Source organism: Pantherophis guttatus, chromosome 1, assembly GCF_059756535.1.
Source record: "Pantherophis guttatus breed Tessera chromosome 1, ASM5975653v1, whole genome shotgun sequence".
Taxonomy (NCBI): domain Eukaryota; kingdom Metazoa; phylum Chordata; class Lepidosauria; order Squamata; family Colubridae; genus Pantherophis; species Pantherophis guttatus.
This window is the reverse complement of record NC_142063.1, coordinates 19,019,883-19,038,394: the sequence shown is the minus strand read 5'-3', so window position 1 is coordinate 19,038,394 and position 18,512 is coordinate 19,019,883. Positions and strand designations below refer to the sequence as shown.

The window sequence follows — 18,512 nt, the reverse complement described above, 5'->3', positions numbered from 1 at the left end:
TGGCAGGGCTTCTGGCAGGATTTTTTTTCAGGTTATGCAGATGCAAACATAGCTACATCTTCACTAGTAGTAGGATTATTATTGGAGCTCACACATACCTGCAGAGACAAAGCCCTTGCCTTGATTAGTTGGCCATGAAAAACTGTCTGTTTATCCTGTAATTTGTAGATGGACTAGTAGTGCTTATTCACAAAGACTGTAGGCTTTCTCAGGAATAATTGATGCTCCCTGGCATATTACCTTCCCAGAAAAGCCATTCGGCTTTAGGAATTTGTGTGAATGCTATGCACAAATATGTTTTTCACATTCTCCTTCCTTCCACCGATACCTCCACACAATCTAACAGACTCTTTGCGGTTGATAAGCATGCATTAGTAATCCAGTGAAAACAGCCCCAGTTTCGTTAAAGAGAATCAACAAGATCTCTTAAAAAGAAAACATCTACTGGTGATGTATGATATCCACTCCTTCATTTAAGCCCTCCAAGATAATTCATATTTTATCACCTTCAAGCACAATTTCCAGAGGGAGACTGTTCCACAAGATAAACACAACACTTGAAAAGCTGCCTCTCAAGTTCACGAAAACTAGAGACACCCAGAAATTTGTCTCGGGATGCAGATCCATTCCGGCTGGAAGAGACATTTCTTGAAATCAAGGTCCTTAGATTTCTTTTTCACATTTATATCTTTGCCCGTATCCAATGGTGGGATTCAACCGGTTCCCACCGGTTCATACGAACCGGTTGTTAAATTACCCACCCACCCCCACCCCCACTATCAAAGTGGATCCTGGGTGCTGCACTGCAATGGAGAAACAGGCAACAGAGTGGCTGGCACCAGGGAAGGAGAAGGCCGCTTTCCGTCTTTCTTCTCCTTGCTCCTCCTCCTTCCCTTGTGCCGGCCACTCCATTGCCCATTTCTCCATTGCAGCGCAGCGCCCAGGATCCACTTTGATGGGGGGGGTGTAATTTAACAACCTGTTAGCCCAGGGTCAGGTTGGCTGTCATGGGAGGCTCATCCCACATGTGCGGTGGAGCTGGAAGACAGCCAACCTGACCCTGGGTGAATCGGTTATTAAATTATTTGAATCCCACCACTGGCTGTATCATATATCACAGGGGTTCCCAACCCCCAGTCAGTGGCCCGGTAATGGTCCGCGGCCAGTTGGGAACTGATCCAAACAAGTGATGGGTGAGTGGGCAAGCACACGACAATCCATTTGCATAAGCAATGGGGGCGTGTTCAAAACCATCCCCTCTCTGCCCTGCCACTCTGCCACCAACAAGAGACAATGAATAAAGAGCATAAAACACGGGAAATAGAGGAGATAATAGAAAGACCAGAGGTAAAGATAGAACAGATGAATCAACAAATAAAACAAGAAGAAGAGAAGGAGAAGACAATAAAGACTTATGAATCAAATAAGGGACAATATATATTAAGAGATCAAAAAATGGGTTTGGATTAAAAGAAATATATTTTTGAAGAGAAGATAGGAGCTTGGGCAGATCCTCCGGAGGTACGGCAGCAAAAGATAGTAGAGATGGAAGAAATATTTGGGTTAAATAGGAAAAATGTAGACAGAGACAAAAACCCAAAGGAGGAGTTTGGGAGGCAAGTCAAAAAACAAATAAGACTTGAAATACTAAAGCGGGCAAGAGATTATGGTTAGAAAGGAATGCCAAAAGATTGGCTTTATTGAGAGTTAGAATAGAGGCAGAAATAAGATCAAGGGGGAATATTATTATACATATTTATATATAATATACTAAAATTAATAGCTAGCTGTAAAGATTAGATAATAACACCACAATTACATAAGTATGATTAATGTAACTATTATTATTATTATTATTATTATTATTATTATTATTATTATTTAATCTTTAGTGAGATTCACAGCCTTTGAGGTTGGTTAACAGCTCAGCAGCTTGAGTCCTAACCAAGGACCTAGGAACTGTTAAGGTATCGTCGGAGGATGTAAGCTGTTCCGAGTAAGATGGTTTTTTGTAGAGTCAAAATGTTCAAGTCCGGTAAATTTAGAATTTCTAAATAGCGGGGTAGCCCTTTGGGTATTGCTCCAAGGGCTCCAATTACAATCGGGACAACACACAATTTCTTTTTCCACAGTCGCTCAACTTCAATTTGCAAGTCCCGGTACTTTGTGATTTTTTCTTGCTGCTTATCTTCAATCTGTGCATCACCAGGTATTGCAATGTCAATGAACCATACTTTTTTCTTTTCAACTATTGTTATGTCAGGTGTGTTATGGACCAAGTGCCTGTCAGTCTGAATCCTAAAGTCCCACAAGATCTTGAGTTTCTCATTCTCTAAAACTTTCTCAACCTGATGTTCCCAGTGGTTTTTGCTGTACTCACATCCAAACTTCTGGCATAATTTCCAGTGAATGATCTTAGCAACGCGATCATGGCATTGTAGGTAGTCAGTTTGTGAAATTTTGCTGCACCCACTGATCAGGTGGTCGACTGTCTCATCTTTCTCATTACAAAGGTGGCATTTGCTGTTGGTGATAACATGCTGAATTTTTGCCTTCATGCAGTTTGTGGCTAGGGCTTGTTCTTGAGCTGCCAAAATAAAGCTTTCTGTTTTTTTCAGTACTCCTGATCTTAACCAGTTCCAAGTTAGTTTCTGGTCAGCTTTGCCTTCAATACTTTTCAAGTATTGGCCATGCAGAGCTTTGCTTTTCCAATTTTCAGCTCGCTGCTCAATTATTTCTTTCTTATATTCCGCTTTTGTTTTAGTTGTTTTTAAAAGGCCTCCTTTATTTACTTCCTTAATCATTGGTTCTTCACTTTTCTGGATGTAATCATTCAAGCTGCGTTTTTCTTCTTCCACAGTCTGCTTTACTTGTAGGAGTCCTCGACCACCCTCTGCTCTTGGTAAATATAATCGGTCAACATCACTTTTAGGGTGCAAGGCATGATTCATTGTCATAAGTTTCCTTGTTTTTCTGTCCAAATTGTCTAACTCCATGTTTTCTATTCTGATTCTGGATAATGTGTTCACATAGAATGTGCTGAGAAAGAAAACGATAGTCCTCCTGGTCATGGATTTCAAGGTGTCACTCTAATCTTCTCTTTCTTTTTTCTTTTTTCTCTTTCCATTCAGCCTCTGCTGGAGGGCTGGTTCCTCGCCCTTTATAATGTGGTCTACACATCGTTCCCAGTCCTGTGTTTGGGCTTGTTTGAACAGGTAAGTAACTTTGCATTGTGCAATGTTTTACCCTGCATCATTTTAATTGTAAGTTAAATCAATGGCCACTGCTATGTTCGTAAATATCCTTTACCTCCTTAATGCAAAAGAGAGAGAGAGAGAGAGAAGTGCATCCCTGATTTAAAGACAACCAAGAAATATTCCACTTAGCTAGAACCTTAAATAGCCCAGTGTTTCTGAGGTCTCCAATGAGGATAACTAGAGCAAATTTTGCAGGAGAACCATGCAGAAGACAAGTGAAAAAAAAAATGGCAGCGTGTGCTTTGAAAAATGACAAGCAAGTTTGGTTTCTCTAAGCCAGTTTTTTCTCCACCTTAGCAATTTTAAGATGTGTATACCAACTCCCAGTTTTCCCCAGCAAGGACTACCGATAAAAAAAACCTTTATTTTCTCCCAAGATGTTTTTTTCATTGCTCAGTGCAATTCCTGTGGGATTGTATGGTGATCTCCCTTCTTAATTTGAATGAATTCAGAATTGGTTCTCTATTTTCAAAACTAGGCAGAGTTGGCTAGATGCTTGCCACCTATTAAGCCATTTGGAGAATAAGTACAAATAAGTGAGATTTGTAGAAAAGAGGCAGTGTGATGCAGTGGTTAAGTGTTGAGATTGTCATCCATGTACAAGTCTCCTGTTACCAGTGGTTGGTTGCTCCTGGTTCGCACCAGTTCGCAAGAACCGGTAGTAAAAATTTGTAGTAGTTCGGAGAACCAGTAATAACATTGGCTGGCCACGCCCGCGAACCGGTCCCCGGCCTGGTCGCCGCTCGCATACCCTGCCCACCTCATCAGAGGCTTTTTTTTTTTAACTTTTAGAAGCATTTTTTCTACAACCTCTTCGGCTGAAAAAATGCTTTTAAAAGTAAAAAAAAAAAGCCTCTCATGATCGCGCAGCTCAGCTGGGATCATCAGAGGCTTTTAAAAGCATTTTTTCTACAACCTCTTCAGACGAAGAGGTTGTAGGGGGAAAAAATGCCTTTAAAAACCTCTGGTGACCCCAGTTGAGTTGTCTGATCATCAGAGGCTTTTAAAAGCATTTTTTTCTGCAACCTCTTAAGGTTGTAGAAAAAATGCTTTTAAAAGTAAAAAAAAAAAAAGTTGGCCACACCGACCTAGTCACATTACCCCCCACCGAGCCACGCCCACAAAATAAGCCATGCCCACAGAACCGGTAGTAAAAAAATTTAGAACCCACCCCTGCCTGTTACCCAGTGAACTATTTTGAACCACTCTCTACAGTAGGGGTGTCCAACCTTGGCAACTTTAAGAGTTGTGGACTTCAACTCCCAGAATTCTCTAACAAGCATGGCTATCTGGGAAATTCTGGGAGTTGAAAGTCCACAAATATTAAAGTGGACTTCAACTCCCAGAATCTTTAAACTTTAAAGTTTTAAAGCTGAAATCTTAAACACAAGACCTACTACAAGACCCATCACAACACTCACTAATGACTCACAGCTGATCCATCACAAGACCCTCACCTGAGACACACCCACACCTGAAGCCCTTATACACAGAACAACACTGACACTGACATCCCATAAACTCCACTGAAGATGTTACCTAGCCTAGCAACAAAACGTTCGGAAACCAACCAACAAGTTCAGAGAACGAACCTTCTAATCTTAAAGTAGCCAAGGTTGCACACTCCCTCCCTATAGTATCTGTAGATACTGTACAACCAGCCCAAGAGGTTTGCTCCAGGGGTGAAATGCTACCAGTTCGCACCTCTTCGGGCGAACCGGTAGTCAAAAAATGCTACCGGTTCATATGAACCGGTATTTCCGACAATCAGCTGTACCGCGTGATTTATATTCGCTAGAAAGCAGGAAATCCTGCTTTCTAGTGAATCTAAATCATGCAGCATAGCTGTTCCCACCCCCCTCACTGTTCTACTTACCTTCTTAAGCCTCGTTTTTCTGCACTGCGCGGTAGCGCCTGCGGTGCGCCTGCACACAAAGTGCATGTTTGCCGCACACTGTGCATGCAAGCATGCACTGCGCATTTGGTGTGCACTGTGCATGCATGTGTGCAGTGCACATTTGACGCGCAGTGGGCATGTGTGCACAGCAAATCGGTGGCAAACCTCGGAGGATTTCACCACTGGTTTGCTGTGTAAACTTGAGAATCAGATTATTGTGCAGTAATTGTTATCTATAACCAGCATGATTTGATTCATAAGCTACAGTGAGATCTGTGTGGTCTGAAAAAAGTAACAAATTTAGCAAATCAGAAGAAAAAGGAAAAAGAAGAACTAAAGTGTTAAAGCTTTATGTTAAGAAAAACCCAAACTTGGGACATGTTATGAAGCTCATTAATAAGATTATGATCCAAAACTCAGTCATATTGAGTTAAATTCTAGGTCAGGGGTCAGCAACCTGTGGCTCTAGAGCCGCATGTGGCTCTTTCACCCCTCTGCTGCGGCTCCCTGTCACTCAAAATATGCGTCACAAGAGCCAATGTGCAACACCCACTGGCATGTGATTTATTGAGCTTTTCAACCCCTGGTAAGCCAACCATGGATAAATCCAAGAAAAGAAAAGTTCCAGAAGAAAACAGAACGTTTAATTCAACTACATATGCTAGTTTTGTGGCTTCTCAAGAAATAGTCAGGCACGGGAAGGGTTTTGTGGCTCCCGGTGTTTTCTTTTCTGTGGGAAACGGGTCCAAATGGCTCTTTGAGTGTTTAAGGTTGCAGACCCCTGTTCTAGATCAATTAAAAAAAAATGAAATTAGTTTTTACTCCCAAAGCTTAAGTTGTCATACTTCTACGGAAGAAATTAATAAAAGATAGCAAAAACCACATTGGTATATTTTGTAGAAATAGAAGGTATAACCATATTTTTATTAAACACTATTTGCCTTTCAGTGAAGTGGAATGATACTATAAGTATAGATGCTGTTATTCAAACAGTGAAAGTTGAGAAGAAGTAGATAATGGCCTAATGGTTACAGGCATTGCTTAACATTTTGAGGAAATCCCAAATTACACAGGGCTATTTTTTTCCCCTTTGTTCTTTCTCGGGTAGGTTTGTAAAGGGTTTTTTGTTTTTAAAACTATGGCAAGTCTCTTGTAGGTCTTCCAATATAGTTTTCATACATTTTCCACCCCAAAATGGGGAAAATTGTGACATGAATTCTCTTTCAGTCTCTCAGGGAATGGGTTTGGCTGTAGAGCTATGGGTTACAGCATCCATCTTGGAAATCTGGAGATCAGATTTCTGCCTTCTGTACCTGACATCACCAGCAGGGGGCAGCAGTATCCCTTTTGTGATAGGACTTTGTCCCATGGTCTTTTACTAAGGCAAAGATGGGAAATATTTGTTTATTATCCCCTCTTTATTACTTTTATAAATAATTCAAGACAGCAAACATATATAATATTCCTTCCTCCTCTTATTTTCCCCCATCACAATCACCCTGTGAGGTAGTTTGGGGTGAGAGAGAATGACTGGTCATCCAACCAGCCTTCATGCCTAAGGCGGGACTAGAACTCGCAGTCTCCTGGTTTCTAGCCTGGTGCCTTAAGTGCTAAATCAAACTGGCGCTAAGTTATGTCCAACAATTGCCTTTTTTTGAGCAATATTTTTAATGGCTGAATATAAAGGTGCAGCAATCTGTTGATGATGTCATTGGAGGAGCAGTGATGAATTCTGCCTTTTTCCTGCCACTGTTGGAGAGGTTGTGGGGGCTAAGTAATATTAAGGGTTAAACTCAGGGGTGAAATGCTCCCGGTTTGGACCGGATTGCCCGATCCGGTAGCGATGGCGCAGGTGGTTCAGAGAACCGGTAGCAAAAATCCCTGCGCCGCCCCCCCCAATGCCCAGCTGAGCTGCGCGATCATCAGAGGCTTTTTTTTTTACTTTTAAAAGGATTTTTTCTACAACCTCTTCGGCTGAAAAAATGCTTTTAAAAGTAAAAAACAAAAAGCCTCTGATGATTGCGCGGCTCAGCTGGGATCGTCAGAGGCTTTTAAAAGCATTTTTCCCTGCAACCTCTTAAGGTTGTAGAAAAAATCCTTTTAAAAGAAAAAAAAAGTTGGCCACGCCCACTCAGTCACATTACCCCCCCAAGCCACGCCCACACAGCCCGTAGTAACAAATTTTACATTTCACCACTGGTTAAACTTATCAATGGTTTTACACATCTGTTTTACTTTTTATTTTGCAAAGACGAGAAACCCCCTGTTTGCTATCCAGGTTCAGCTGGTCACATCTGGAGTGTTTTGGGAACCAATAAAAAGGAACAGGAGGGTGGGGGAAATCATCAGATTGCATCCCTGTTTTACAGTACAGGTAGTTCTTGACTTACAACAGTTTGTTTAGAGATGGTTCAAAGTTACATGGCATTGAAATAAGTGATTTATGACGTTTTTCACACTTACGACCATTGCAGCATCCCCAGGGTCACATGATCAAAATTCAGATGCTTCGCAATGGACTCATTTATGACAGTTGCAGTGTCCTGGGGTCATGTGATCACTTTTTTGTGACTTTCTGACAAGCAAAGGCAATGAGAAAGCCAGATTCATTTAACAACTATAGTGCTTCACTTAACAATTGTGGCAACAAAGGTTATAAAATGGGGCAAAACTCATTTAATAACTGTCTCGTTTGGCGAGAGAAATGTTGGGCTCAATTGTAGTCATAAGTCGAGGACTGCCTATAATCTTATCCAATGTCACTCCCTCCAGTTATGTTTAATCTGCTTTTCCCTTGTTCCTGAATTGTCTTCACTCTTTCTCCGATTAGGATGTGAATGCCAAGAAAAGTCTGCAGTTCCCTGAGCTGTACAAGGCAGGTCAAAAAGACCTCTTCTTCAATTTTGAGATATTCTTTGTGTCGTTCATCCATGGATCCTTTGTCTCTTTGGCCAACTTCTACATCACCATGTGGGCTATGGGGGACAGATCGGGCATTCGGGTCACGGGTGATTATCAGTCCTATGCTATGATTGTTGGAACCTCCGCCATCTTGACAATCATGGCTGAGGTGAGTAACTTTGTGTGGTGGTGGGGAGGTTGAGTGTGATGGAATTTCTCCATGAATTCCTCTGGGAATAGATTTAGGAGCAAATGCCTTGTGCTGTTTCAGATAGTGAGTTATAATGAATTAGTTACTTTAAGAATTAAGAGCTGTCTCCTTAAGAGATTGTGGGAGATGTAGAGAGAGATTGCTTTATGGGAAATGTAGTCCATGACATGTGACCACATGTGTCTGATTGGCCACAGAGGCTCTCTGCCTGGGTGCAGAACAAAGACCCGGCCATTTTGAACTACCACAGAAGAGAGAAGCATGCTTTCTGAACAGGGGGACAGAACTACCGTCATTTTACACTAGGAAATGGGACAGATTATGAAATAAGGATGAATCTCAACATGACTCACCACGATTGTAAGTCTATGTTTGAGGATACCCTAATAAACAATCTGTATGAAAACCTGTTTGCTAGAGTTTATCTGCGTTCCCAATGGAGCCAGATGCCTGGGGAACAGAACAAAACATCCCTAAAGATCAGGGGTGGGTTCTAAATTTTTTTACTACCGGTTCTATGGGCGTGGCTTATTCTGTGGGTGTGGCTTGGAGGTCATGTGACTAGGTGGGCGTGGCTAGTTGGTCAGAGTCATTTCTGGAAGGTCCTCGCACTTACGACCAGTCCTCGCACTTACAACCCGACTCATTTGTTTGCTTTTAACACTGATCAGCTGTAGGACGGCCCTTTGAAGCCCCCCGGCAAGAGTTTAAACAGTTTTTTTCCCTCTAGTCATCAGCTGGGACTCAGGAGGCAGCAATAGATTGGGGGTGGGACCAAATAAAAGGTAAGAATAACGTGGGGGGGTGGGGGGGGCAGGGGAAGAGAACCGGTTCGATAACATCATATCATCACCGCTACAGGCTCGGCTGAACCGGACCGAACCGGGAGGAACCCACCACTGCTAAAGATACTGCCCAGAGATAGTCCAGAGTTGGCACAAAATAAAATGAATAAAGAGCTGGTTCTGGATTGTGCACGGTCATTCCAGGAAGTGCTGAGAAAGGGAAGAAACCCTTCTAGAAAGATCCTGTCTCTGCTATGAGCACAACACATAAGGGTGCTTTCTTAATATAAATTTAAGAAAGCTTCGGGGAATAGCTTGACTCCTTCTTCTTTGTGGCAGCCCCTGAGATATTGGAACTCTGCTATCATGTCACCCCTAGTCCAGTGGTGAAATCTGAACCGGTTTACTACGGGTTCGCTGGCTGCGCATGTCCGCTGCATGCCAAACGCATGCTGCGTGTGCACATGCATACTACCCACCACGCACCAAATGTGAGGTTGCGTGTGTGCGCACACGCAGTGCACGCCAAAAGTGTTGCAGAAAATCAAAGGACTCGGACTTCGAAATCAAGAGAAGCTTTATTTTGGCCAAAAGGTTCAGACAGAAAAGATAACCATCTAACATCTGAACAAAGTTCTGGTTAAGACACGCATTCTTATAGTCTTCTAAAGCAGCAAAAACACGGAAGTATGTGAAATCATTCCTATTAGCTAGGCCCCTTCTTGCTGAGCAGAAAAGCTGATTCATGCTGACCCATGTGGTTTTTAGTTCTGCATTTTGACATGGAAGGAGAAAGTTAGCTAACTCTGCGGTTTGACTTTTTGAACTCAGAAACGGTCTCTTACAATAACAAGGTCGAGGGACCTTTAGAGATCATCCAAGCCAACCCTGTATCATTTCACTCTTATATCCAAATTTCACTTTACGCCCTACTTTAAAAGGAGGCATGGGGTAAGTAGAACAGCTTGCAGGGGTTATGTGTGTGTGATCAGCTGTGGCGTGCGATCTTCGGAGCCTTTTTTTTACTTTTCAAAGCATTTTTACTACCGGTTCCGGAGAACTGGTAGTAAAAAAGTAAAAAAAAAAGTTGCTGGCTGAAGAATTTTGGGAGTTGAAGTCCAGAAGTCTCAAGGTTGCCAAGATTGGAGAGCCCTGTTCTAGAGTCTCAACATCGTTTTTTATATTGTGGCGACCAAAATTGGATGCAGTAATAGTGCATCCAGTTTTGGTTGCCACAATATCAATTGTGGCTCAATTGTGGTTATAAGTCGAGGACTAGTTGTAAGGGAAAAAATGCACTTTGATGCCCCTACTGTTGTGGACAGATTCTAAGAGACAGAATCCTACTCATCTCCCATCTGTTTCTGATCATTTTCGGGGGGAAGGGGTGGGGGAGAAATTTACCAAAACAGCTATAGAGACAGAGAATTCATGAAGAATCTTTTTTTTTTAACAGTCTCTCCAAAACTTTCTCTTGATCTCAGAACTGATAAACAGTTCCCCTGAAAGCATAACCTGAATGAAATGAGTTTGACCCTCTTCTTGACTGGGTCTATTTGATCCCCCCCTCAGGATTAGTTTACTACCTCAATTGACTCCATCTTCACCTCCCTTAACCCAGTTAAATGCATTATGGGAACAGGATAAGCATGTCTGACACCTTAGCATTTATTTTAAAGCAATCTGATGCAAGGTATAGTATATTTTTTATAGGAAATGAATGCAGTGGAAATGAGAGATATATGCCCAAGTTTTGTACCCACTCTTTCCATTCTCCTCCACTAGTTAGCTTCTTTCCTTCTTTCTTTCTTTCTTTCTTTCTTTCTTTCTTTCTTTCTTTCTTTCTTTCTTTCTTTCTTTCTTTCTTTCTTTCTTTCTTTTTTTCTTTCTTTCTCTCTCTCTCTCCCTCCCTTTCTTTTCTTTCTTTCTTTTCTCTCTCTCTCTCTCTCTTTCTTTATTTATTTATTTCCTGCTTTTCTTATTTTACAAATAACTCAAGGCGGCGAACATATCCAACACATCTTCCTCCTCCTATTTTTTCCCAACAACAACCGTGTGAGGTGGGTTGGGGTGAGAGAGGGTGATGGGCCTAGGTTTTGCCCTTCTTCTCCCCCAAGTCAACCATTTTTTTTCCCAGCACAATTCTGACAGTGTCTTTTCTTTTTCCCCCGCCTTCCCTCCTTGCATAGATCATGCTGGAGATGAAATTCTGGACCGTCTTCTCTTCCCTGGCCATCTTGATCAGCTTCCTCCTTTATTGCCTTTTCACGTACCTCACTCAAAACTTCGAAGCCTACAGAACCAGTCCCCAAATGTTCCCCTTTCTTGGTAAGTTTGTTTGTTTGTTTGTTTGTTTATTTATTTGTTTATTTGTTTATTTATTTATTTATTTATTTATTTATTTATTTAATTTGATTTGTATGCCGCCCTATCTCCATGGGACTCAGGGCAGCTCACAACAATTAAATACAATCCCAATCCAATAAAAACATGTTAAAAATACATATTAAACCCATAAAACACATTAAAAATAATCAAAACCCCATCAGTTCAGGCTGGGCAATTTGAACAGCCATGTTTTTAGTTCGCGGCGGAAAGTGTGAAGGTCAGGGACCAACCGGAGCCCCCAGGGGGAGTTGATTCCAAAGGGTGGGTGCGCCCACAGAGAAAGCTCTACCTCTGGGGGCCGACATTGTCTAGCTGACGGCACCCTAAGTAGGCCCTCCCTGTGAGAGCGCACCGGGCGATCGGAAGCTGTTGCTGGTTGCAAATGGTCCGACAGATATCCTGGGCCTAAGCCATGTAGGGCTTTATAGGTCATCACCAGCACCTTGAATCTCACCCGGAGGGCAACCGGCAACCAATGCAAGTCGCGCAGGAGAGGTGTAACATGGGAGTATTGGGACCCTCCCATCACAACCCGCGCGGCCGCATTCTGTACCAGCTGAAGCCTCTGAGTGGTCCTCAAGGGCATCCCCAAGTAGAGAGCATTGCAGTAGTCAATATGGGAGGTGACTAGCGCATGAGTAACTGTGCGTAGGGCATCCCGGTCCAAATAGGGGCGCAACTGGCGCACCAGGCAAACCTGGGCAAACGCCCCCCTGGTCACTGTTATATGATCTTCTAAGCTCAACCATGAGTCCAGGAGGACACCCAAGTTGCGTGCCCTATCTACAGGGGCTAACACCTCGCCCCCTATAGCCAAAGATGGAACCTCTCGATCGGACCGGGATGCCGGTATCCACAGCCACTCAGTCTTGGCAGGGTTGAGCTGAAGCCTGTTCCTCCCCATCCAGACCCATACTGCTTCCAGGCACTGGGACATCACGTCGAGGGCATCACTGGGCTGGTTCGGGGTGGATATAAAAAGCTGGGTATCATCAGCATACTGATGATACCTCACCCCGAAACCACGGATGATCTCTTCCAGCGGCTTCATATAAATGTTGAACAGAAGAGGCGAGAGGACCGACCCCTGGGGCACCCCATAAATGAGGGGCCTCATGGCCGACCTCTGCCCCCCCATCAACACCGCTTGTGTACGACCCAAGAGGTAAGAGGAGAACCACCACAAAACAGTGCCTCCCACTCCTAACCCCTTGAGGCGTCGCAGCAGGATACCATGGTCGATGGTATCAAAAGCCGCTGAAAGATCTAATAGGACCAGAACAGAGGAATAACCTCTGTCCCGAGCCCTCCAGAGATCATCCACCAGCGCGACCAATGCCGTCTCCTACCTCCAGATGGAACTCTTTGGGTTCTCTTGCATGTGCAAAATTAAGCTGCAAGCTTGATTGGCTCCTGAGAGGGCTTGAGTCATACAGTATTTACAATCTGATCCCAAGATCAGGGGTGGGCTGCTGGGGGTTCACGGGTTCAGGAGAACCTCTAGCTAAGATTCTGTAGAGTTCGGAGAACCCCCAAATCCTACTCCTGGCTGGCCCCGCCCACCCCACCCCTGCCCTCCCCTCCCAGGAGTCCCCACGCAGCCCATTTTGGATGCAGGCTTGGAGAGGGCAAAAAACTGGCCTATTGGAAGTTCGGGAAGCCCGTTTCCGGCCTCCAGAGGGACTCTGGAGCCTGGGGAGGCCGTTTTCGTCCTCCCAGAGGCTCAAGGAAAGCCTCCGGAGCCCGGGGAGGACAAAAATGTCACCCACCCCCCACTGTGGTGCAGAAGGCCAACTAGGCCACACCAGTGGTGGGTTGCTCCTGGTTCAGTCCGGTTCCATAGAACCGGTAGTAAAACCAGTGGGAGCTCATGAGTGATCTGTGTATGTGCAGAAGCGCGCGCAAACGAAACAAAAACCCACACGCACTCCCGTTGCGAACTGGTAGTAAAGGTAAGTAAAACCCACCCTGGGCCACACCCACCATGGCCATGCTCACCCAGCAACCGGACAGAGAACCCCTTGCTAAAGTTTTTGAAGCCCACCCCTGCCCAAGATGTTAAAAGAAAGAGAATGAGGTAAATTGGATCCCTTATTTACTTTCTCCCAACTTTTCCTGCCTTAAAACCATAATATTCAACATCATTCAAAAGAAGTGGGAGCAACCTAAGGAGGGGATCGGTTGGTCCAGCCCAGAAGCCAGAAGAAGGGATGGACCATTTGTGGTCCAGTGTGTTTAAACTATTCTCTGTCTTTATGTCATCAGGTTGATCCTTAAAACAGCATGTAGGAGTCCTCAACTTACAACCATTCATTTTGTGACCATTTGAAGTCCCGATAGCATTGAAAAAAGTGACCTATGACTGATTTTCATACTTATGACCATTGCAGCATCCCCATGGTCACATGATCAAAATTCAGACCCTTGACAACTGGTGTGAATTTGTGACGGTTGCAATGTCCCAGGGTCATGTGATCCTCTTCTGAGATCTTCTGACAAGCAAAGTCAATGAGGAAGCCAGATTCACTTAACAACTGCTTTACTAACTTAACAACTGCAATGATTCATTTTACAACTGTAGCAAGAAAGGTCATAAAAGGGGGCAAATCTAATAAGCATTTTCTTGCTTGGCAGTGGAAATTTTGGGCTCAATTACGGTCATAAGTCAAGGACTAACTTTTTATTTGTATGCACAGCACACTGTTGTGCAAACTCAAGGGTAAGGTTTATCAAGTTGTGTGAATTGCCCTACTCAAAGCATCTTCTTTTCTCCTCCAGAGGCCGCCAGGAACGCTCTGACTGACCCAACTGCTGTGCTTGTCATCTTGTTGTGTGTTGTGGTGAACATCATCCCCTCCCTTGTTGTCCGTTTTGTGTGCAATACCATCAGCCCTCCGACTATGTCAGAGGTGAGTCCAGCTTTCCAAGGGCAGCAAGCATCAAAAAAGACTTTGATTGGGTTGCAAGGACTGGTGGAAGGAGAGGGACAGATGAGTGACTTTGGCTTGATGAACCAGATTAACTAAAAAGGCATTTTAAATAATGAGTGTGCTGGACGAAGTTATTCTGGTTTGATTCTGATTTGGAGTATTATGTGAGCTCAGAAGCTAGATAATGTCAGTAACCAGTTAGAGCAGGGGTGTCAAACTTGATTTCATTGAGGGCCGCATCAGGGTTGTGTTTGACCTCCGGGGGGGAACGGGAGGGCATGGCCGGGGTGGGTGTGGCCACTCATGTCCGGGATGCCTGTGGTGGCCCAAGCGGTCTGCCAGCTAAATGGGCTCCCAAGCTCCGTTTTCAGCTGCAATGGCCTCCTGCAACCCTCTGCTAGAGAAAACGGAGTTCAGGAGGGAGGGCCCACCCGACCTCCCTTTTCAGTGGCAGAGGCACTGTGAGTCAGTCCTTTGCTTTTTCCAGGGCGGCCCCACAGGCCTTGAGTTTGATATCCCTGGGTTAGAGACACTGCAAATCTAGCCTTGTTTTGTCTGCATTTGGGGCAAAAGTTGACTAATTGGGTAAAAGTTGGAAGCTTTTTCACTTTGGTGCAGCATTTCTCAACTGTATTAACTTGAAGATGCGTGGACTTCAATTCCCAGAGTTCCCCAGCCAGCCATGCTGATTAGGGAATACTGGGAGTAGAAGTGCATGCATCTTAGAATTTCCAAAGTTGAGAAACATTGTTTTAGTAGTAGAGAAAACCAGTGAACACCGCAACATAACGTACCAAGAAGGAAGCAACAACTTAGGTAAAAGCCAGACACGGCCTTGACAGAATAAGTTTCAATTTTTAATGATATGTTTTACTTTTAATCATGCTTGTTTTATATTTTTTATAATGAGGCTTTTTATGTATTGTTTTATTTGATTGTTGTATGCTGCCTGCTGGGATCGCCAGAGGTTTTTATAGGCATTTTTTTTCCTACAACCTCTTCGGCTGAAGAGGTTGCAGAAAAAAATGCTTTTAGAAGCCTCTGGCGATCAGGCAAGTCAGCTGGGATCTCAGAGGCTTTTAAAGGCATTTTTTTCCCTATAACCTCTTTGGCCGAAGGGGTTGCAGAAAAAAATGCTTTGAAAAGCCTCTGATGATCCCAGCTGAGCCGCACGATCATCAGAGGCTTTTTTTTTTTTTACTTTTAAAAGCATTTTTTCGGCCGAAGAGATTGTAGAAAAAATGCTTTTAAAAGTAAAAAAACAGCCTATGATGATCGCATGGCTCAGCTGGGCATGAGGGGACACATGGATTTTTGCTACCGGTTCTCCGAACCACCCGCCACCATCGCTACCGGATCGGGCAATCCAGTCCGAACTGGGAGCATTTCACCCCTGCATGTGACACATATACAAAAGTTTAGAGGTTTGGCCACGTAGTTATGACTGCTATCTGATTTACTTTGAGCCCCTTCCTGCAGACATTCCTGATCACTAGGTTAATTTGGAAAATTTACTTGCTAGGATAAATCTTTGAGTTCCCCCTAAAACCTGCTCGTAACCTTGTTGTAGAGAGACTGTGCTATTTTAGCCACTGCATTCCCAGGAGGTATTAACACTTAGTAAGTAGACCCTTTCCAACTTGGAAGTGTCCTGATGGAGTGAGAAACTTCCTTGATGCCCAGATCTGAGGGCGGATGGGAGCTGTCGTTCATCCCAGAGGGAGGATCGCAGAATCAGGAAGACTGGTACAAAAGTTATATGCCGATCCACCTTCCTTCTTCCTTTCCTTTCAGATGTTTCAAGCCCGGGAGATCCAGAAGAAGCATTCGACGGTGGAGCTGACATCTCACAACAGTAGGAATTCGTTCCTGAGGCGTTCCAGCTACGCCTTTTCCCACAAGGAAGGATACGCCCATCTCATCGCCAAGGGAGCCAGTTTGCGGAGCAAGAGCGTCCCTGTCCGCAGGAAACTGAACGGTTTGTTCAGCACCCAAAGCCCTGGAAAAGACAACTCACTGCCAACTGAGATCAATGCTGCCCCTAAAGAAGCTTCTTCAGAGCAGAAGGTCCAACTCGGTTGAAGGAGACAAAGCCTATTACAGATAACAGGAAGGGCCATCGCTGGGCCTGTATTCCCTTGTCCTGCACAGGAGTGACTTTTGCCTAAATGCCACAATTTCTTCCTGAATCCAAGGATTGCACTGGGCAGAAGCTTTCCATGGACAGTGTCTGTTTGTCATTCATGAAGTTCTGAGTTCGAATCCTAGAGACATCTGACTCAGATTTCATTGATCGGATCGTCTCATTCTTTTTTTTCTGCCATATTCTATTCTGTGCAATAATCTTGCGAGTGATAATTAATCACCTTGGCTAGGTTACATAGAGATGGTGGGCAGTCAGTGGGTACCGGTACTGGCCCATGCCATCCTAAGAAAACAGTATTTGCTCTGGTTTCAAATCTGGAAGGCTTTGCAGATCTCAGCCCAAAGTTCTCGTCTCTAGGCAAGCTTAAAAGCCTCAGAACTATGCAGGGTAGTTCCTGGTAAAGGAGAAAATCCTTGCTTGCAGAAAGTCACCATCTCAGGCAGAAGGTCCTCCAAATTCCAATTATGGAAAGGGCAGACAGCAGTGGTGGGATTCAAATAATTTAACAACCGGTTCTCTGCCCTAATGATTTCTTCCAACAACCAGTTCATCAAACTACTCAGAAAGTTAACAACCGGTTCTCCCGAAGTGGTGCGAACTGGCTGAATCCCACCACTGGCGGACAGTGAATGCTGGAAGAAAGACATACCATAACTTTAAGAGGTTTGGACTTCAACTCCCAGAATTCCTTGGTCACCATGTCTTTCATGTCCTTCATGGTGTTTCAGATGTATGAGCCTAGTCTAGTGAAGAGAAGGAGCAGGGGAGACATGATAGCAGTGTTCCAATATTTGAGGGGCTTCCACAGAGTGGAGGGGGTCAAGTTATTTTCCAAGGCACCCGAAAGCCAGACAAGGAATAATGGATGGAAACTGATGAAGGAGAGATTCAACCTAGAAATGAGGAGGAACCTTCTGACAGTGAGAACAATCAACCCATGGAACAGAAGTTGCCTTCGGAAGTTGTGGGAGCTTCATCACTTGAGACTTTCAAGAAAAGATTGGACTGCCATTTGTCAGAAATGGTGTAGGGTCTCCTGCTTGAGCGGGGGGTTGGACTAGATGTCCTGTAAGGTCCCTGCCTACTCTGTTAATCTGAGCCTAAGTGGTTAAACTGGTTTGCAAAGCAAAGTCCAAACATCATTGTGCCAAAAAGAAAGTTTTCTCTCCCAAATCAGAGAAAAGGCTATGCCATCCAGCACACTCTTCATAATGGTTACCAATCACAGGTCTCTGGAAAGTCCATAAATTGGTCACCATTGCAATAGCCTTCTTCTGTTTCTTGTCCCCAGTGTCTGGTATTTAAGTTTCATTTCCTTAATTTGTGCAATGCCAATTAATATAATATGGGAAAGTAAGAGAAGGGCAACCAGATCCGACAGAATTACTATCTAATTTAGAACAAACATGCAAAGAGCCGCTTGGGAGATCTGTGGAAGTTCCCCAACAATCAGTCCTCATGCCAACTGCCTATTACCAGCATTTGTTATCTAAAGATAGACTGCTCCTGTTTATGGGTAGTTCCTACTCAGCTATCATGGGCTTACAGGCAGGGGGCAGACAACCAAAGTAATATGATGGCGGAATTTTCAATCTACTTTTTAAGATTTATTTTAAAAAGTAGGGCTTTATCTATCTTTTCTGGCTGTGAGAAAGGTGAACAAGGTGTGTTTGCATATTTCTTTTAAAAATATAATAAACATATTTTTTAAAAAACAAGTCCCTTTTAACATTGAATTTGTTTATAAAATCCTTCTTTCTTTCTTTCTTTCCTTCCTTCCTTCCTTCCTTTCCTCCCTCCCTCCCTTCCCTTGTTGCATAATAGATAAAGAACAGCATTCTTTCAGAAGTTGCTGAATAACCACTTCAAACATCCTCAGCTGTCATAGTTTGTGGTTAAGGTTGTTGGGAATTGTAATTCAATAATTTCTGAAAGGTTATTGGTTACATACCTTGTAATGTATTATTTTAATTTATACTGGGTGTCACATTGAGTGG

At 43.7% G+C, this 18,512-nt stretch overlaps 1 protein-coding gene across 3 annotated transcripts in view; it reads left to right on the top strand.

Annotated features, from left to right (window-relative positions):
- ATP8B3 (ATPase phospholipid transporting 8B3) overlaps positions 1–18,233 on the top strand; it is a 102,586-nt gene extending 84,353 nt beyond the window's left edge. For all 3 annotated transcript variants that reach the window (XM_034437714.3, XM_034437717.3, XM_034437716.3), the window contains exons 24-28: positions 3,132–3,215; positions 7,985–8,224; positions 11,241–11,379; positions 14,218–14,348; positions 16,164–18,233. In XM_034437714.3, coding sequence (XP_034293605.2) covers positions 3,132–3,215; positions 7,985–8,224; positions 11,241–11,379; positions 14,218–14,348; positions 16,164–16,451 — 882 coding nt within the window. In that variant the 3' untranslated portion in view covers positions 16,452–18,233. The remainder of the gene's footprint in view (positions 1–3,131; positions 3,216–7,984; positions 8,225–11,240; positions 11,380–14,217; positions 14,349–16,163) is intronic.
- The last annotated feature ends 279 nt before the right edge of the window (positions 18,234–18,512 follow it).